Source organism: Misgurnus anguillicaudatus, chromosome 11 (assembly GCF_027580225.2).
Source record: "Misgurnus anguillicaudatus chromosome 11, ASM2758022v2, whole genome shotgun sequence".
Lineage (NCBI taxonomy): Eukaryota > Metazoa > Chordata > Actinopteri > Cypriniformes > Cobitidae > Misgurnus > Misgurnus anguillicaudatus.
Genome location: NC_073347.2, coordinates 16,517,173 through 16,538,463, shown reverse-complemented (window position 1 = coordinate 16,538,463; position 21,291 = coordinate 16,517,173). Strand labels below are relative to the sequence as shown.

The 21,291-nt window shown below is 36.8% G+C and overlaps 1 protein-coding gene and 1 long non-coding RNA gene across 3 annotated transcripts in view; one reads left to right on the top strand and one right to left on the bottom strand.

Moving 5' to 3' along the window:
• The first annotated feature begins 552 nt into the window (after positions 1-552).
• On the top strand, positions 553-19,329 carry rab11fip2 (RAB11 family interacting protein 2 (class I)). 2 transcript variants are annotated; one of them, XM_055171150.2, is made up of 6 exons: positions 553-779; positions 1,046-1,707; positions 8,148-8,530; positions 8,657-8,990; positions 11,673-11,769; positions 15,963-19,329. In XM_055171150.2, exons 2-6 carry the CDS (start codon positions 1,355-1,357, stop codon positions 16,191-16,193), a joined length of 1,398 nt encoding a protein of 465 aa, XP_055027125.1. In that variant the 5' UTR covers positions 553-779; positions 1,046-1,354; the 3' UTR covers positions 16,194-19,329. The 2 variants fall into 2 exon arrangements, with proteins under 2 accessions (XP_055027125.1, XP_055027124.1); XM_055171149.2 differs by having other exon boundaries at positions 1,040-1,707.
• LOC141368799 (uncharacterized) overlaps positions 8,379-21,291 on the bottom strand; it is a 129,404-nt gene continuing 116,491 nt past the window's right edge. Inside the window, exons 4-5 of the long non-coding RNA XR_012372139.1 lie at positions 8,610-8,872; positions 8,379-8,515 (exon numbers count right to left, since the gene is read on the bottom strand). This is a non-coding gene — a long non-coding RNA (uncharacterized lncRNA). The remainder of the gene's footprint in view (positions 8,516-8,609; positions 8,873-21,291) is intronic.

Here is a 21,291-nt window from a genome sequence, read left to right as displayed (position 1 = left end):
TGCCACAAAAACTAAACACATGAGTCTTGTAGAGTTGATGAAAAACAAGTTATTATTTTTTATTTTACATTTTTGTTCATAATAACAACAACAGCATATTTTTTATTGTTATACATTTTTTTATTACACTTTACATTACAATATTGTTTAGTTCGTCAACATTACGTACAGTAAACAAATGAACTCATAATAAATAAAATCTTTACAGCATTCATCTTTGTTCTTTATTATATTTATTAATATAATGTTGACCAATACATGTTTTTTTTTTTTTTTAAGTTTACTGTCCATTATCTAGGCTAATTGTTAAGATACTTTATTATTTTAAAAAACGTTTTAGTGATATATTAAAATTAACTTAATTATTTAACTTAACTATGATCCATAGTATTGTTTTTATTTTCCCAACCAAATAATCAACAAAATGATAAAAGTTGACGAGTTACTTGCACAACGTTTAATGTGCATCACAGTCAGAGTGGATTTCCCGGGAAATGCAGCAGAAGCGTGCTGATCCTCTTATGTTTCTATGGTAACAGAGGAGGAGTTTGCACTTCGACCCGTGACCGCATCGCCGGAAATGAGGAAGTAGGAAGTCGAGTACAAGGCTGATGTGGATGTGGAATACCACACATTTCTTTAAGATGAATTAGTGTCGATTAAAGCAATTTACTCACGTCCATCCAACACAAATGTTGAGATTTTTTACCGGTTTACTAAACCGATGATACCACAGCCAGTGTCGCGTGTTACCTGCGCTGGGAAAACATGACTGACAGGTAAATAGCAGAGCTTTGTGCTGTCTTTATATTTGTCAGGGACGAGTAACTGCTACTTTAATGATTTGATGTATGTGATTGAATGACAGTAATAAAATAGTCGGAATGAAAAATGTCCGGCCCCAAAAGTCATAAGATTTTATTGAAGCGACAACTGTAATGTAAATAGTTTTTGGTGCATCAGCAGTATGATTTTGAAATGTAATTGTATGAATGAAATCTTGATTTATTTTGTGAGACTCATTGTGTTTTTGTTTTAGTTTTAGATTACCTATGAAGGGTGAACGTGTTTCTGCGGTGGTGACGCCCGTCATTATTTATCTCTATTAATAGATGCGACTCCCTGCATTACTAATGACAGATATTTAATTCTCACACTGTAGACACTAGCTTTGTTTATTTATTATAATTTTTTAATTTACCTATTGGTCACTTATTTCTAGTGATTTCAAACTAAACAATATGCTAAGGCAAATTTAACGTTTAAAGCACTAAACTTTATCATTCTTAATTACTTATGAGTTTCATACTCATAAATATTCAACCAAATTCATATTTTGACACCTGAAGTCATCATGTCATTGGCCGAACAGTCACAGAAGTGGTTTCCAACTCATGTCCAAGCCACCGTACTTCAAGCAACAGACCTGCAACCAAAGGGCAAGAATGGTACCAATGATGCCTACACTATTATCCAGCTGGGTAAAGAGAAATACTCCACATCAGTGATGGAGAAAACCCTCAGCCCGGTGTGGAGGGAAGAGGCATCCTTTGAACTGCCGGGTTTACTCATGGAGAGCAATCCAGAGGTTTATGAGCTCTGCTTCACTGTGATGCACAGGTCTCTGGTTGGGCTGGACAAGTTTCTGGGCCAAAGGATCATCAACTTGAATGAGATATTTGACAATAAGGAGCGACGGAAAACTGAGTGAGTGTGCTGTATTTTTTACTTTTAAATGTATACAGTAGGCAAAATACTGCATATCTTATATATTTTATAGACGGTTTCGGTAGTAACGACATAAACACACGTAACTTCCGGTAAACGCCGCTAAGAATCAATAACAATAAAGTCCTCTTAAAGTAGTTTATTTCTGATAACAAGCAAAATAAACAACAAGTAAATTACCTTAGTTCATATTTCATAGCTAAAGTGTATAAAAAACTACACTGAGCTAACATTGCTGTGTAAAATGTGTACTATAATGTATACAATGTTAACTACAAACCTTTACATAATGGTGATTCATGATAGCCGTCTTCCACTGTCTTTAGGAAACCAAAACATTTGTTATTTTTGATGAGGTATTTGTGCCAGAGTTTATTTTAGCCACTAATCAGACCATTAAACAAACAGAAAGCAGAAGTAAAGTTCAGACCCGACGCGTAACCGCGACAATGCACGTGCGTCCAATAAAACCGTCTTTATATTGCATTTTGTGTTTTAAGGTACAGTACTGTGTAAAAGTCTTAGGCCACCATGCTACCATTAGATTTGTTGTTTTTGCAGTTGTATAGTGATCATATATAATTATTTCTCAGTCTCTTTATTAGAATACAACCAGAAATACAGGAAATGTGTATGTAGTATTAAAAACAGTATTAAAGTATAAGCTGAAGTGTCAAGTATTTAGAGTAAACTCCCCTTCCGTTTGAGCAATAGCAGGATCTCTTAAACCTAAATGAAATTAAATCCTAATTCTAATTGAACGACTTCAGGACTTCAGTCTCGTCAAAAAAGCTCAAGATGTGTTTCGTGCCAAGAGAGGTCTCAATAAATACTGACTGATGCCCGAAGAAGCCATTTAGTTCTGAAAATTGTTTTGTTTTTAATTTTGTGTACATATTTCTTGTATTTTTTGTTGGTATCTTAAAAAATTGTGAAAAATAAATACGGATGGGCAGTAAAACTTTGCTAAAACAACAAAGCTGGTGATGGTGCCCTAAGACTTTTGCACAGTACTGTATGAGGCTGGCTGCAAATATCTTGTTTTGTTCATGAGCAAGTAGCATGTTTTGAAGAAATAAACAATATTAATGTTTTTAAAAATGCAGAAGTGCAACTTAAAAGAGGAAATTTGAAAATAGGTCTCTCTCTCTCTCTCTCTTAGGAATTACAGTGAAGTAAGTGACTAAGAATGGAATTAGATGAGTGTGGTTAATGCGATAGTAGTAACAATGCGATAAAAGCATGTACGTGTTTATCACACCTTTTACCATACTTATTTTTGTCTTTTGATAGTAGTAACACTGCGATAACAGCATAAAAGTGTTAATCACACTTATTACCATACTTATAGTACTTTTTGTCTTTTTCTCAATACAAAAGATTATTTTTGTAATTTTAGTTCTCATAGGTTTCCTTTCAGGCTATTAGCTTGGCCTGTTAAGCTGATATGCTTATTATTTTGTCACAAGAGCCGACCACAATGTCTCACAGTGACCTACATAGGGCCTAGTGTATACCTGACAAGCATTAGGACAAATAAAGCCACGGTAGACGCAATAATATTTTAAGCAAGAATATGCATGAAGTTTTGAAATGAGCTGGTTGCCTTACGTGGGCTATTTTTGCAACCATGTGTTGTCGTTTTTGGATCTCGGGTGTAAACCTGTCTGGCTTACAGTATTAGTCATTATCTGTAAGCTTTTACAGAAGGAAGTAGTCCTGAAACTGTTTGTGAATTTTAACAAAGGTGAAGTTTTGTTTTGCTCTAAAACAATAAATGTAAAGATCGCTGTCATCACTGTAATCTCATTGTCGGTCACTTTTGCTCTGGAATGAAACTCGGATAAAGAAACCTTTTAACTCCTCTTCTTACATTAAGTTTGAGTCACAAAGTCAAGGCTGGTGAACAGGTCTAGTGAGGATGATCCTGTATGCTTATATTCTTTTCGACTTGTTTGTCAGACCCTAATGACTCATAGGTGTATTTCCTATAAAGTAACCACATCATGTTATAACCCCCCCACACACACAAACTTCCTTTCATTGTCAAATGTGGCACAGGTTTCTATTGTAACTACATTTTTATTTTATTTTATGGGAACCATCATAATTCTTTACCCATGTACATACTGGGACACACTTGTGTAATATAGGAGAAAAACCAGTAGTGCTGGTTAGAGTTGAAACGGCAAAACATTATCCGTTTCAATTGGTAAATGAAGCATAAATCAATTACAAAACCTTTTTTTAAAAATACTTTCATGTTTTTATATAAAGGCGTTTACAGGGCTTGCTCTACAAAACTGCAGATAATTGCATTTCATGTCATTGCATCTTTTGCACATCAGAATATTTCCTCATAGCTTGTGATTGGTTCCTGTAGCATTGTGTTAATTCTCATTGCAAAATGCATACATGTAAATGTGATTATTGCATTGCATTATTTATCCAGTTATTCGATGAAAACGCCCCCTTGGTGGTTTATAGCACAGTTACTCTTTGCTGACTCATTGATGACACCAGTCATTTTACCAAGCTTGCATCAATGGCCCTTCCCCTCAAACAACTCCCAGGTTTAGCAACCCTTATTGACTATTTCTCTGCATACAAGGGTTTTCTCTAACTGCCACGAGGGTACGAGAGTCCGTTTCGAGTCGGCAGGCCCTAATTATCGCACACCTGTGTTTGTTGATTGTGCGGAGGTTCCCAGCGGCCCTCGCAGAGTGGGAGTATTGTGGTTCCAGGCAGAGAAAATTTACCTTGGCCCCGATTCCCATTTGAAGAACACGGGCTGGCTGGCTATCCACATGCCTAGATCAGAGTTCCTCTTTGGGCCTAAAACCAGGTAAACCCCCTTCCCTTGGATCTACAAGCTCCCAAGTGTGTGGATGGCCTTGGAAAGAAACATAATCACTAGTCACTAGCTGTGCCATGATGGAAGAAGAGCACTCAGCAAGATGGCAGCCCGTGACGCCCCTAGAGGGAACCGTGCTGTGATACTGAAGGAGTGTTTGCAGTAGCGTTTGCTCGTAAGAATGGTGTGTAGCTCAAAAGTGTGAAACTTGAATTTTTGGAAGGCTGATTTGCAGTGTCAGGGCTGAGGCCAAGAAATGCAGATGTGAGGACCCGGACGATGTTTTATTTTTCCGAAAATATGAATTCCCTCACTACACAACCCATCAGGTTTTATTTAAATAGATTTAATGGATGTCATTGCAAATGGATACATACAGCTGTGTAAAGAAACAACACAATGGCATGTACCTGTATTCTCACAGTGCCCCAGTTTTTACTCATGGAAAAGTCATGAGGCATCACCAATGTTCTGACAATAAAAATAAACGTTCCTTAAAGTCGCCAGGAAACAGAAGTAGCGATTGTCTTATTTTCCCTGTGGTGCCATATATACGCACGTGAAACGGCTTCTGAAATGAAAAAAAGGTTGGGCTGGACTTGAAATTGTCCATCGAGAACTGATTGAATCGTTTGAAGTTGGGTCATATTGCTATTTGCTGATCATTGTGATCTTTTCCCAGACCCAGCCCACCTGTCATCAGGGCTGTGACGGTGGCAGTTTTTACCACCATGATGGTAATGCACCAATACGGCGGTGGTTATAAGCTTGTGAATATGGGGGGTGCGTGTATGCGCTTATGTGCACGCGGCGCACATTGATGCATAAAGGTCTTATACACTCAATTAAAAGATTATTAGGAACACCATAACAAAACTGTGTTTGACCCCCTTTCGCCTTCAGAACTGCCTTAATTCTACGTGGCATTGATTCAACAAGGTGCTGAAAGCATTCTTTAGAAATGTTGACCTATATTGATAGGATAGCATCTTGCAGTTGATGGAAATTTGTGGGATGCACATCCAGGGCACGAAGCTCCTGTTCCACCACATCCCAAAGATGCTCATAGTGCATTATCCTGCTGGAAGTAGCCATCAGAGGATGGGTACATGGTGGTCATAAAGGGATAGACATGGTCAGAAACAATGCTCAGGTAGGCCGTGGCATTTAAACGATGCCCAATTGGCACTAAGGGGCCTAAAGTGTGCCAAGAAAACATCCCCCACACCATTACACCATTGCATACATGAGAAATTAAATCAGGTGTTCCTAATAATCTTTTAGGTGAGTGTATATAATGCATTCATATATTTTGAAATATAAAAATTTAAACAAGGATCAGATATAAAGTTCTTAACGTGCGTGTTCGAAGGCGCCAAATTCTATTTCCGCTGGTGGGTGCTCGTCACAGCATCAAGCAATGCTTAGGTTACTTAAAAACGAAAGACGCTCTGGAGCACCCACGCACTTTGAAGAGGAGGAAAGTGGCACGGTCACGTTTTTCGCATGGTTTTAAACGCGACATGTGAAGTAAATGTGAAGCAACTGCGCATTTGTGCTTGGCCATTTCGGTGTATGCTCGAGCCGAGCCCCGGAGCACCCATGGGATCGGTGCCTGTGTGCGTGTTTTTTGTAGCACTTCCACCCATGAAACAGCAAGTGAGGAACCTTTTTGGGGTTATAATGTTTCCAACCACGCTGAAAGCGCGTTTTAAGGGTGTAATGCAGATTGATATTTTTTCGCAACCTTAAGTGACCAAGAGAGAACGGGCATTTCTCAATCCGAAGGCTGCAGCCTCCAGAGGTTGCCAAGCCAGCGGGTCATCACTGATATCAGTTGCCTTCCCCTAAATAGCGCATTAACTCTGAGTCTGCTGCTGGTCATTTGCTTAAACACAAACTTGAAGACATCTCACTGGTTGAGATTGTACTTTATATTTTGTGCCATGCACACCACCCCAGGGCACACTTCCCCACCGAGGGTCGCACTTCAGCACCACGATGGTTATGACAACCGTCACAGCCCTACCTGTCATACCATATGACCGGAAGTAAGGAGAGATCGTTTCGAGAAGGGAAGGAATTTTGCATTTTTGGTTTAAGATTATGAGGGCACATTAATTTTTTTCAAATAATGAAGCTCACAGATAAGTAAATATTTGTAAAAAAAATACTACAATAATCCAAAACATATTGCTGTTTTTCATTTTAATTTCATTGCGACTTTAAAAACAAAAATTGGGTTAAAAATTCTGTCATCAGTTACTTACCCTTGTGCCATTCCTAACCCTTGCGACTTAATAAAGAATCCCATTTTTGATTCTCATGGACTTACATTGTATGGAGAAAAAATACATACTTCAAAATCTTAAAATTCTTTTAAGTAAATAAATGATGACAGAATTGTCATTATTGGGTGAGCTACCCCTATTAAGTGTTCACCACAGTTATATATTTACAATTATTTATATGATCCTATTTAAGGGTCTTAAGCAATATTCAGCATCTCTTGTGATTAACGCGGCTCTACTGAAATATTGTCCATTTCATAATCTTCAAATACTGGTGTGAGCATCAATGAACAAAGGCCAGATTTGTGCAAATGCCACCCCCTTTTCACAGCGTTACAGCATCAATCACATTACTTCCAGCAGAAAAAAAGAGCAAGAGGTTAAATAAACAGGAGCTGGGGAATGGCCTAGATGGGAGGGTATTACTTCACATTCTTTATGTGGCCCAAACCTTTGCAGTTACCAGGGAATTATGTTTATCCCTACTATAATATGCGTTCTCAGGACGGGGTACGGCTTTCAAATGGACTAAATGGACTAGCGCTGGATTTGTGTGAAGTGAAATTGGGTTTATGGCCAGACAAACACATTGCCCCCATGTCGTTTTTGTATGAATTATACATACAGAGCAAAGCCTGAAAGAGAGTCTTCCCATCAGGGGATTTTTTATAGCAAAGGAGATGTGAAAGAGTGTGTGGTTTTTCTGTTTGATATCAGGCTGTGAAGGTACACTGAACATGGGACATCTGCAAATTACTGGTGCATGTACCACCAGCCTGGCTCTTCTTAATAACAACTAATGGGCCAACCGTGGCCTGCTATGCTTGTTTAAAGGTGCATATTATCTTAATGAAATGGGTTGAAGAACTAGTGGACTAATAAAGTTTAAAGCTTTAAAGTTGAACATGTTGTCGTGCTATGTTATATAGGGGTCAATATTGTGAAGCTCATACATCCATCATTAATGTAATCCAAATGTCTTCTGGAGTGAAACAATGCATGACGAAACGTCATATTTGAAATTACCGTGCTGATATGCATGTTGCCATGGATATGCAATGTTAAAAAGGCAAAAAAAAGTTTTTTTTCCACAAACTTCAGAAGACCTTTATTAATGCACTAGAGTCAATTGGATTTGTATTGTTGGATGGATGTGCTTTCTGGAGCTTCACCATGTTTATTCCCATATAGCAAGAAAACATCAGGGATGGCATTATTTTCAGTAATATATGTTTTTGAGTTTTATTGATAGTTTTCTGTTTCTCTCATCTCAGCTGGTACACTTTAGACTCACGACCAGGTAAGAAGAAGAAAGACAGAGGGAAGATTCAGGTTAGCATCCAGTTCATGCGAAACAACATGACCGCCAGCATGTTCGATTTGTCAATGCGAGACAAACCCAGATCGCCTTTCTCCAAGCTTAAGGAGAAGATGAAGGGTCGCAAGCATGACGGAGCCTTTTCAGACACATCATCTGCCATCCTTCCACGCTCAGGACTGAGCGAAACAGATTCTCTACCAGACCAGCATCAGCACCCTCAGGCTCCTCCTGCACCCAAGCCAAAACGCTCGCTGCTCACTGGGACGCAGAAACTTTCAGCTGCTCACTCCATGTCTGATCTATTCAGGCCAAAACTAGACTCTATTGGGGACAAAGGTGAGATGTTCAAATGGTCTACTTTTGCGATTAGCATAACTGTACTGATTTTCATCTTTTACTGTTTGTGTAGCTCAACTTGTATGGGAAGATTTCGAGTAAATGTTTTGTCCTTTTCATCCATAGGAGTCACTGCATCTCACAGACACTCTCAGAGTGATGGAGTTGGCTTGCCAGCCAGCGACGTTCCATGTGATCCTTTTTCCGACATCGGAGACAACATGCCCCAGAAGTTCGCTACTCTCCCACGTAACCGCAATCCCTTCGAGGGAGATCAGGCGATGACATGGGGAACGGAGAAGAAGGAAAAGAAGGAGAAACTTGGTCTTCTGGGCAGAGTGACTGGGAAGAAAGAAGGAAAGAAGAATGGGACAAAAACTGGCAGCTCTGGAGACCTGCGATCTCCAAACCCCTTTACTTCAAGTGAAACCAACCCATTCATCTCACACTACAAATCCAGGTACTGCTCTTCTATCATTATTTACTCTCATTATTAACATTTATTACATTGTGTGTAATACAAAATTAAAACTGTTGCTATTCAACAACGTGTTATTATTTAAATGTGACATGATATCATTGTTTAATAAGATCTGCATAATGATTCTTCATAAAGCTTCATTTTTAGGTGAACTATCCCTTTAAAAAAGTGTTCCTGTAGCTTAACTTGTAGGAAATTGCATTATCAGTGTAAAAGTTAATGGGAATGCATGTATTGATAAATATAATACTATAAATATATACTATAAAATATGTATAGCTTGGATGCACTGTAAGTCGCTTTGAATAAAAGTGTCTGTCAAATGCATAAATGTTAATATAGGTAATGGTTTTACTGTCCTCTCCGCTTTCCCCCTTAAATTAATGGTTTAAACTTCAGTATATTTTCAGTAGACTAGGTTGGGACATTCCAGCAATTAATATTTATCAGAGAAAGTCTGTCATTAGAAAGACCTTATCAATGTCATTAGGCTCAATCCAGACTACAGGGGCCTGACCAAGCCACAGTAATGAGATCTGAATGAGAGATAGACCATTCAATTAACAATTTATCTGCTTATGGCCTACAAGGTCGCTCATACGCTCACATCTCACCCTCCCATCTTAGATCACATGTCTGCAAGTGGTTACAAGTCAGGCAAACAGACAAATCTGCTTACTGTTGTGAAGTGGTCAAATAAAATGTATTCGTTTAAAAGATGCTTTTATCCAAAGAGACTTCTCAACTCAACTTAACTTCATTTATATAGCACCACTAAAAACAAACGATTGTTGACCAAGGTGCTGTACATTAATCCATAGTATTAACAATAAAATAAAACTAAAAACATCAATTACACCAGAAAGACAGGACAAATACATAAAAACACTCCAGACACCACAATATCAACTACACTAGTACGCCAGGAAAACAAGTAGGTTTTGAGTTTAACCTTAAACTCATGTAGTGTGGTGGCAGTTCTAATAACAGCAGGTAGACTGTTCCACAGTTTTCGTGCAAAATCGAGAGAGCATTTAAAATGTTGTCAATGAGCTAACCGTAAGTATAGAACCATGTTACAACTATGACCAGAATTAAAGGGATAGTTCACCCAAAAATAAATAAATTTGTCGTTCTAAACTCGTAAGACCTCTGTTCATCTTCGGAACACAGTTTAACATGTTTTAGATTTAGTCCGAGAGCTTGTTGACCGTTCATTGAAAATCTATGTACAGTATGCTGTCCATGTCCAGAAAGGTAATAAAAACATCATCAAAGTAAGGGTGTCACAATTTAGATTTTAAATCGAAATCTATCGAAATGAAGTCACAACCTCAAACTTCGAATAAAAAAATGGAATCGTCGATGCTGCTAAGCCCCATTTGCGTTTTTAAGGTGCAAAGTACTGACAGGATGTTTAGTTTTATAAGGTATGTGCGTGTACCATATTTTTCCACTTGCAGCACAACTAACATGGCAGGGCATCTCCGGGTTCAAGGTCAGATATTATGTTTCATAAAAGTCTAGTATAATAATGGCATAGCATTTTTTGTGCTTTAAAAAAATGTAAAAATTGAGAATCGAATTCGAATCGTGACCTAAGAATTGAAAATGTATTTTAATCGAGGATATGGAGAATCGTGACACCCCTACATCAAAGTAGTCCATGTGACATCAGTGGGTCAGTTAGAATGTGTTGAAGCATTGAAAATACATTTTATTTGACCACTTCACAACAGTAAGCAGATTTGTCTGTTTGCCTGACTTGTAACCACTTGCAGACATCGTAATTTTTGTTGTTTTTGGACCAAGATGTATTTTCAATGCTTCGACACATTCTGGCTGACCCACTGATGTCACATGGACTACTTTGATGATGTTTTTGTTGCCTTTCTGGACATGGACAGTGTACCGTTCGTGGATTGTCAATGAGGGGTCAACAAGCTTTCGGACTAAATCTAAAACATCTTAAATTGTGTTCTGAAGATGAGCGGAGGTCTTGCAAGTTTGGAACGACATGAGGGTGAGCCATTAATGACATTATTTTAATTTTTAGGTGAACTATCCCTTTAAGACTAGTAAAAGATTTATAATAGGTGTTCGCCCACACATTTAGACATATTTCCTAATTTTAACGGAATAGACTGTTCGTTGGCCTTCTCATAACCGTAGGTCTACAGAGCAATAAGCCAGCTTATTATACTCCAACTTGCAATGGTATTTGACAGTTGTGGTTCACAAAATCATTGCATTGACTAAAGTACACCCTTCACATCTGATGCTGCATTGCCCTTGTTGTGGTCACTGACCTCACCCATTGTTAGGAAATTAAAAGTAGACTTGCAGTTACAGCATGCGTGTGACGGGGTGTCAAACCATTTCCTGACAACAGAATATGAACCTCGGCTTGTCACATCACTAAAGGTTAGATTGCCAAGTTGCTTTGAACTTTTCCAGGCAAGTGGCTGTTGCACTTTTGAGGTGATGATGTGATGGCTGCTGCCCCTCTAAGGGGTTGTTGCTTACTAAGATCTCAGTGATGTTGATTGGTCAAAAAGCTAAATGTAGCACTCGCCCGTAGGATGAAAGGACGTTTAATGTAATTTCTCATGCTTCTGAAAGTGAGATCTTTGACGGTTTCTTTTTATTCCCGGTTTGCAGTGACAACATGAGAAATCCCAGCAGTAATGAGGACCTCACTCAGAAATCCAAAACCTCTCCTGGCAAAAAGCTTGGTGTAAAAAACACAAGAGAAAATGTAAGTCAATTTAGAAGAAATACTGCATAACTAAAACAAATTTACTCTGGTTTCTATTGTTTGAATTCTCAACACTCCCTAGCCAAATTTCTCCATGCTTTACACTATTTCAGGTATGTGTACTGTGCGAATAATACTGATTTATATTACTTTTCCTATTCATTTCTACATAAAGGTGTACAGTATTACCACATTGATGTTACTGTCCAATCTGTCTAAACACAATTTGACCACATTTCTCACAAGTTTTCCAAACTTGCCTAAACTTTTAATTGGTCAATTATTGCAGAACTATTGCAGATGAAAGTCGTTGATGCTGATCCCTGACTGAGTATCACTTGTTGCTCTCCGCTCGGAAAGCCATTTATCTAATTAACAGTTGGAATGGGTGGTCATCCTATGTGATCTGCTTGTAATTTGAAGTAGTGTTAAGTTATTAGCGTGCCTCCATTTCGCTAGCAAGCGATCTTGGACGCTATGTTCTCTCACTCAATAATTGGAAATCTAATCATTAATAATACACGATTTGTCATTGGTCTAATTTTACACTATAGGTCAACCCACGGTCAGTGTTAAACGTAGAAAAAGGGCCTTGTCTCGCTTTGTCATAATTACACCAAATGTGACCGTCATCTCGCTCGCCGTGGAATAGCCCGACGTTTGCTTGCCGCTGAAGTGATGTTGAAACTGGAGCAGGATTGCTGAAAATGGCTTTCCTCACCCTTTTTGAGGTTATGTTAGCACCGCGTCCGTGAAATAGTGTCTCTGGCGCTCTAAAGCCTTAATTAAAGGACGGGAGGGAGGGAGGGAGCCGGTCGAGGCATTTCAAAGGACTTGGAGTTTTAGATTTTCAACGCGAAGGCCCTCATTAGTGCCCATAATGAGACAACTGAAGAATGCCAAGTGGAAGTCTTATCTCTCCCACACTCGTGATTGCCTAAATCTGCTCATCAGCAGCTTGCCAGTTCATGGTCATTTCCTGGGCTGCTTTCCTGCCCCCACAGCTTCAGCTTGTGGCCCTGGTGGTTTAACAATTCATGCAGCATTTTAATCTCTGAAATTCGCCTGAGAAGCATGCATCTGTGTTCAGGCATATTTTCATTTTTGCATTATATTACCTTTCACGTTTTAATATGACCAACCATTCATTTAATGAGCAGTATGCTTAAAAGGAAACAACATAAAGTATTTGGCCATTAGATACACTACAAAATATCAAACCAAGGGGCATTTGCAAACAACTGATGCTAGAGCATTTTTCAGAAATATCTTCACTTCTCTCAGCTATTTTGCAGTTACCAACTGGTCCCAAGGTCATTTTAGTGGATGTTTGAAGTCGCTTTCCCTTGTGTTTACTCGGTCCTATCAAAGGACAAACCACAGGTGTAGTTCATCACATTAACTACGCGCTAACGTTTGGCAACTACTGTAGGAAGCTTAGAAAATTTCTTCTTATTTTTGAAAATATTTTTGTATTAGCTTATTCACTTTACTGTTTCCCTGGGAAAAGAAAAGAAGGTTTTCTTATTAAAGTTATTACTGTAATCTAAAGAGGATTATCATATAAAGCTGTACAGTAATTTTTAACTAAAGTTAAAGACCAGAAGCAGTTCAGACTATACTGCTTCAAGGCATGTTCCTGACAAATTTACTGTACTTTTTTAACAAATGCACAAATGTGCTTTTAACCTTGTTTTATATATGTAAAAATAAATATTATTAACACATATATTTATATGCTTTATATTACATTATCTCAAAGGGTGTCAGAGGTCTTCAGAAATAGTCAAGTATCTTCACATACTGTCTGCAAAATTAAAGATAAAAAATCTTAAATATCTTCAATGGAAATAAATTATCTCATTATATATGTCACCCTGGACCACAAAACTGCCCTACAAAGGCAAAAGACCTTAACTCACTAGAGTGTAGAACTGAGAAAAATGACTTTAAAGTTTAGACTTTTTAGTGACTTTAGTTGTCAGGTATTTTCTTCTTCATTTTTATTTTCTAGACTTAAGATACTTATCCACATAATAAAGGAGGTCTTGATGTGCCAAAAATATCAATAACTAATTTTCGACCAAAAATGAAGTTACTGCCTTTTGCCTTTGTAGGGCAGAAAACCAGTCATAAAGATCAATTTCTTACAATTGAGATTTTCACATCCTCTAAACAATAGGACAATATTTGGTAGGGATGTAACTATTTAAATTATTTAATATATTTTATAGCGTATATTCTAAAAAGCGTATAAAAACGACACTGAGCTAACGTTACTGTGTAAAATGTGTACTATAATGTATAGAATGTTAACTACAAATCGGCTGCCAAACCTCCCACATAGCAGTGATTCATGATCGCCCTCCCCCTCATCTTTAAGAAACCATAACATTTGTTATTTTGACAAGGTATTTGTTCCAGAGTACACTTTAGCAACTAGTCAGACCATTAGACAAACAGAGACCGGAAGTAAAGTTCCGACCAGACGCGTAACCGCGACAACGCACGTGCGTCTGATGACTGGTTTTGTGAATGTAGATGCTACAGCAAATGTATATTTGTTTATATAACTATACAGGATTTACATTTACCATATGTTACGCTCTGCATTTACATTTTTATCCTATTGGGTCCCATTCATACAGTTTCTTATCACATGCAGTGAAATTGGATTTAAAGTGTTGTTTTTTTTCTTTTTTGCATTAGATAAACTGTCTGAGATTTTTACCAACTGACCACATTTAGTGCTTATTTTCACCTTGACACCCAAAAGTGTGAATTTGTCAGACAGTTGATAGCACATGTGGAAATGTATCATCATGAAGTCAGATGCTGACACTTCTAATGTCAACACATAATCACAGATGCTTTAACATTCAGACCAACACTTTTAATTGGCTCATTTATCAAGTTTGTCATATATTAAATAACTTGTTGATTTCACTCTCATATTAACAAAAACTCATAAAAAACAAAATATTTTCTTCTGTAAAATAAAATCCTTTTTGTTTATGTAATTTGATATCCTGTTGTTACTTATAGGCTACTGTGCCACTTTTCTTCTCCATTCTTAAAGGGACAGTAAGTACGGTTTTAAGTGTTTTATTAATCAAAATCAATGTCTTTATTCATAAATATGTACTCGTTGGTGTCAAACATTGAATGGGTAAGTTCAAGGAGGCTTCCATGTCATTCCGCCATACTGATAAACTATAATAGCAGAGAGGGACAAAAAGCACTTGCCTACCAACACGTTTCCATAACGCATTTTCATTCAGAACACGTGAACTAGCTGAAACGGACAAGGAGATCAGTGATTACATAACGGCTACCGTAGTTGCAACACGCATTTGGAAAAGCGAGGCGCTAGAGAGCACATAAGTCATAATTTATACTTCTTGTTTGCACTAAACTTGTATTACTGACATTAAAATGAGGGTTAAAACAAGCATACTGTACATTTAAATCCTGTGGAAATTATGCATGAGAGCTGTTTTCTGCAAAGTGTACAGTACATAACTTAAACACATGTATTGGTGACTAAAATAAGGGCCTGATGTTGGAGGTTTTCCAAGAAAATAGCAGCACCCTAGTGATGCCTAAAATGATACAAATAAGTAAATGATTTTATGCACTTTAAGTAAAAAATGTAAAAAAAAATTGATTTCCCAGAATGCTGTGGGGCAATGATAAGACATAATTGCATACAGGCAATTGGCAGGTTTAAAATAAATGCATAAGAAAGTATTCAGTCTTTTAAAGGTGCAGTGTGTAATTTTTAGAAGGATCTCTTGACAGAAATGCAAAATAATATACAAAACTATATGATCAGGGGTGTATAAAGACCTTTCATTACGAACCGTTATGTTTTTATAACCTTAGAATGAGACATTTTTATCTACATACACCAAGGGTCCCCTTACATGGAAGTCGCCATTTTGTGCCGCCATGTTTCTACAGAAGCCCTTAACGGACAAACTTTTTTATTAAGTTGTCTTCAAATGACGTGTTTGTCCTGTGTCGGCTACCGTAGCTTCTCTATACATTTCAAAAGCAAGGGGTGAGCTGTGAACTGAGCTGTTGGTTGCAATTTGCCACCTCACCACTAGATGCCACTAAAATTTACACACTGCACCTTTAAAGTATCATTTAACAATCTCACGTCCTGTGTGCTTTTTCTTCACATACAGGAGCTTGAACATCTACAGACAAATATGGCGGCGTACAGCAGCCTTTCCTTTGAGGAAGTTGTACAGGAGCTCATCAAGCAGAAGGAGGTGGTGAAAAAGAAAGATGCTCATATTCGGGAGCTGGAGGACTACATTGATGACCTGCTGGTCAGGGTCATGGAGGAAACACCAAGCATCTTAAGAACACCATATGAGCCTAAGAGAAAAGCTGGAAAGTTCTCTAAGAAGTAAAGATGCTCTTTAAAGTCTGGAAGGAGACCTGGTGTATTGTTACTGCTAATTAAATTATTGCTTATTAAAGGACATCTTGGTGGTGTTCATGGACATTTAGATTTTATGTCAAGGATTTCTTATGAAGGATGATGGGCGCTAAATGTGGCGATGCCAAAAACCCTTTAAGTTTTCGTGTCAATATTATTTTGTTTATTTTTTAGAAAATCATCTGATCTGTTATGAACTGGTACTTGTGAGGCAACCATTTTCGAAAAAAATCATAAGCAGCCATTCAAAAGCGTATTTGTGTGATGAGACCAATATTATGTTTGTGCCGAAAATAGCCTTTTACTTTGGATTCAGTCAGTGGAAGTGAATTCAGCACTTAATACTATGTACTTAATACTGTGTTTTACATTTATTATTTTGTAAAGGTATAACTGGGGTTGACTGTGCATATGAGGCCTTTAATTTACATGTCCTGCAAAAACATGTGTTGGTTACATAAAGAAATGCATGGATTACTGTGAGATCAAGAAATACGGTAATACATGGATGTTTACTGGATGTATTCGCACCAGTGTGTACAGTTTACCGGAGGACCACGCTGGGTTTGACAGGGTCGTATTCTTCTATTGACGTTGAAGGTATTAACACTGTAGATGATATTGGTATTTCATGAGTACCTGGTTGATTGATACGTTGTAAGATTTTGGTATTAGACTTTTTGGTACTTTCACAAAGAATACGTATATAAAAGATACACTGGTACGGAGTTACACTACTACATATTTATTTTGAGTTTGATTATAATAAACAAAATATGTGTAGAACACTGTTCAATCCAAGAAACAAAGAAACTGCCTTTGACATTCAGCACAGAAGTATTTCATAGCCCATTTTAAGTCATGTACATTAAAACATAAATTAAACCCACATTATTAAGTAATTTGTATATCTGCTTTAATCACTGTGGGAGTATTTCATCAAAAATAATTGAATTTTGTATAAATTACAGTGTTTAGCATGCTTTATGGAACGAAATGAGATACAAATAGACAAAAGGTAGCTTAACGTAAATAGAAGAAAATTGTTTACATAGTACATTGAAAGCTTTTGCTTCTGGATAGTTTGAATGACCTTTGCAGGACACTGACAGCGTTTATCGTGATTTTACTTTTGTAGCACATATCTAGAAAATGATTTTGGTGATCATTCTTGGTAACTGAGTATCTACTGTACAGTATTTTACAGTATCAGAGTGAAAGCTGTACCGTGCTGTAATCATTTAAAACCAAATGATTGTGGAAAGAAATGATTGTAGTGGTGACTTGGTATACTACTATACTATAACCCTTAAGTATGTTAGCCCTTCATGTGTTCACATAACTCATACAGGGCAAATATTTAGACCATATTGCCCTTTTTTTATATATATATTTTTTAATTTAAAGTGTATGTATACTATCTCTGTATATAGCTGTGGAAAGATTCCCAGACCATGGTAAAAACACTTTGCTGGGATACTGGATCACAACAAGTGTTGTATTCTTATAATTCTTTAAATTATTGATGTCTTGTTTCATGTAGGTTTGATTTACTTTTGTTGGAGAGGTTTACATGTATGTAAGATTTTTGTTGAAATTCAGTGTTACACAGTTGTTATGCCTGCTGTTCAGTGCTCTTTTGAGAGTCGTTTGTGTTTTGTGCAACCATATCATCCTGTTAACAAGAACATATTTTCATTCACTTCTAGAATATGGCTATATTTATTAGGCTAAAAGCATTTTTTTTCCAATTATTACAAAAATGTGCTATAGATTTAATCACCTTTTTTGGTCATTTGCCAAAATTATGCTATTGAATGTGATTTAGTATAGATAAGTTATATCAAATGATCTACAATGTAGTTTGCCATTCCACCAGTCTTGTGTAGATTTATGCTTTGTATATTCCTTAATTTTCCTTTATTTTTCTAGAGCTTGCGATCAAATAAGGCTCCGAATGTGTTCTGATTTGCTGTACGTGGAATTGTTATAGCAAATTAAGATGTGCTGACTCATGTGAGCAGTATGTATTGTATTTTTTTTCTGTTTTAGCAGAGCACTTTTCTTTCTGTTTGTCTGAAAACTGGAACTGCTATGCATCTCTCTTTACAGCAATTCTGTTTGGTACTCAATGTATTTTGACCAATCAGCAAAGTCTGTAATGACACAAACAGTGTTGATCACCATATGTCGATCATTTGGCACTTATGTTATACAGTATACAGCTGGAAAGAAGCAACTACATTCATTTATTTATGCTTGCACTCATACTGATATATGTGTATCTGGATCAATTATGTTGGTTGCCCCAGAATATTAGACCACCTTTTTTTAAAGTCAATTTTTTTTAAAACTTTTTTCTACAAAAAAGTATTTTTTTATTTTTTAACATGATTTACTATATATCTTTGATTTAAACCTTTAAATTTATATACGTGCTGCAGTTGCAGTAATCATACTTTTAGTATTGCTACTCATATTATTCAATAGTATTCATATAGCTTCTTTCGGGCTTAACAGATCAATTTATTTTTCATGATTATCTTTATCTTTAATAATATACAAAACTAAAATTAAACAAGACAGACAAAAAGTTTAAATGAAAAAATGAATAGCACCGAACAAGACATGATTTATTTATTTTTTTTATCTTTTTTCGATTTGGTCTCTTGTTTGCATTAATGGTGCATACACCAGTTTCAAGTTTTCTGTATTACATTACATATGTTATAAGTATATATGTTTCTACTTTGATACTTTTTCCCTTTAAAAATATTCTTTCCTCCAAAAACTTGAATTTTCACCTTTGTGTACCTGTAAATAACACTGTATAGATATTTTCCCTCTGACTTTCCTCATGGTATTAAAATCATAGTTATCATGAAGATTAATTTTGTTACCAAGACACTTTCCTGTACGTTGCTTAAATTCATCATTTTGTGTAGCTGTAGTTCTTCATGACTCATCCAGAACTAACAGCTCTGTCTTTGCATACTTGGCATGCAGCATGAATGAGTGTAGAAAAGAGAGATGAGTGTATTGTCTCTGTGGCTACCATATAATAATGATGGTAGATCCCCTTTCAATAAATCTTCCACAATTTATAACCCGTGTCCTTTATTGCTTTGAAGAATAAAGCTTGTAGATCAACATGTTTCATATTCAAATTCAATGCTATTAATTGATGCCGATAAATAATTACTGTGCACTACAAAGACGTCAAAAACAGCCATTCAGTATCAGTACTATGGTAAGCTGCTGGTGTCCACATCAATACATTAATCATATGAAAATTCATTAGTCTTTTTCAATTACCCTCCGCAAGCTGAGGGATTTTAGCCAATCTCCGGTTTCATTAACCAACATTGCTCACAGAGCCCCACAGATGTTGTCTTCTTTCAGGAATATCAATAGGGAGGAAATTCTCATGCCCACTCAAACAAATAAAATAGCCTCTTTAGCGACAAGGTAGCTTGTTAAACTTCTCACCTCATTTGTTTATGAGTATCATGAGTGTGTGTGCGATCCCGCGCATGAACAAGTGCCTCTCAAGCTGTTTACCATCTCCTCCTCCTGAGAAGCCGTATCATTGCTCTTCATTCAAAAGACCCGGCCCCTTCACATTCAGCCTCGAGTTCTCCATAGAGAAACTCTCTCAGCACAATTTGGATGAAAATGAAGCTTGTTCTCACGCAATGAAATGTAGATGAACAGAATTCCATGTGGAAGCACGGCACGGAATTTTCCTTTAATAATACAATGCACCTGGCTCAATGGGTTTTCCGGCTCTGTTGCAATGTCTGCCTTTAAAGTATTCAAAATGTTTTAATAAAGTTTCTTTTCTTATGACATTTACAGATAAGGTGACATTGGAGTAAAAAAATCTAAAGTTTAGTTTTGCGTGCTCACGTGAAACTTTCGCGTGCTCGAGCGAAACTTTCATATGCAGAATATTTTAAGAGTTTAGTTTCACGTGCGCACGTGAAACTTTCGCATGCTCACGTGAAACTTTCATGTGCAGAATATTTTAAGAGTTTAGTTTCGCGTTCGCACGTGAAAATTTCGCGTGCTCACGTGAAACTATTGCGTGCTCACGTGAAACTTTCATGTGCTCACGCGAAACCTTCATATGCAGAATTTTGAAAAAAAAGTTTAGTTCCGCATGCGCACGTGAAACTTTCCCGTGCGCACGTGAAACTATTGCGTGCGCATGTGAAACTGTCTCGTGTGCACGTAAAACTATCGTGTGCGCATGTGTAACTATCGCGTTTAATTTCGCGTGCGCACGTGAAAGCGAAAGTTTATTTAATTTTTGCTCCATGCCCCCTTAGGGGCTCCGTACAGTAGTGAGTGGCAGTTTATATAAATAATTTTAGTCCAGAATAAATAAAACCTCAAAATGTTTCATTTAGACAACTTTATTCATCCTTATAAGGGGAATCTCATTCGCCACCATTAAAACAATATAAACCTTAAACAATCAGTGCACACAAAAATGTTTTTATACATTATACAGATATTTATTTAGTAATTATTGTTTTAAATTAAGTTCTTTAATGTCATCTGCAAACATCAACTATCTTATAACTCACTAATTCATTTTAAAGTTACATTTAACTGAGTGCACACCAGTACAATAGCAGTATGACCATGAGTGAGTGTACTATTTTATGTTTTACTAATATTCTGCAACCTAAGTGTCTATTTATATTTTATTTAGATGTATGCTTCTGTTTTTTTTTTTATTAACAATAAACTTTTTGTAAAACATTTGCTTGTGCCATCAAAATAAATTAAATGTTATCTTAAATGTTATCTATGCAGTTCTCACTTTTTTTTAGTGTGGCTTGGTTGTCCAAATACTTTTAAGAGTCACTGTAAATGTTTTACTTTGTTCAACTAAAGTTAATAATTTTACAGCATTAGACACAGAGAGTGGAAGGTGTAATGTTTAATGAGGTGAACTGTGTGGATCATTTAATCTGGTAATACATTAATTATCCTTTTTGAAGGACATCTAAAAGCCAGTACTTACATTCATTACATCATAATGTTTCCCTTTCGGTGTT

Coding starts and splice junctions, on each gene's coding strand:
- rab11fip2 (XM_055171150.2), top strand. CDS start 1,355: ATGTCATTGGCCGAACAGTCACAGAAGTGGTTTCCAACTCATGTCCAA. Junction 1,708..8,147: donor AAGGAGCGACGGAAAACTGA/GTGAGTGTGCTG, acceptor CTCTCATCTCAG/CTGGTACACTTTAGACTCAC. Junction 11,770..15,962: donor TAAAAAACACAAGAGAAAAT/GTAAGTCAATTT, acceptor CTTCACATACAG/GAGCTTGAACATCTACAGAC.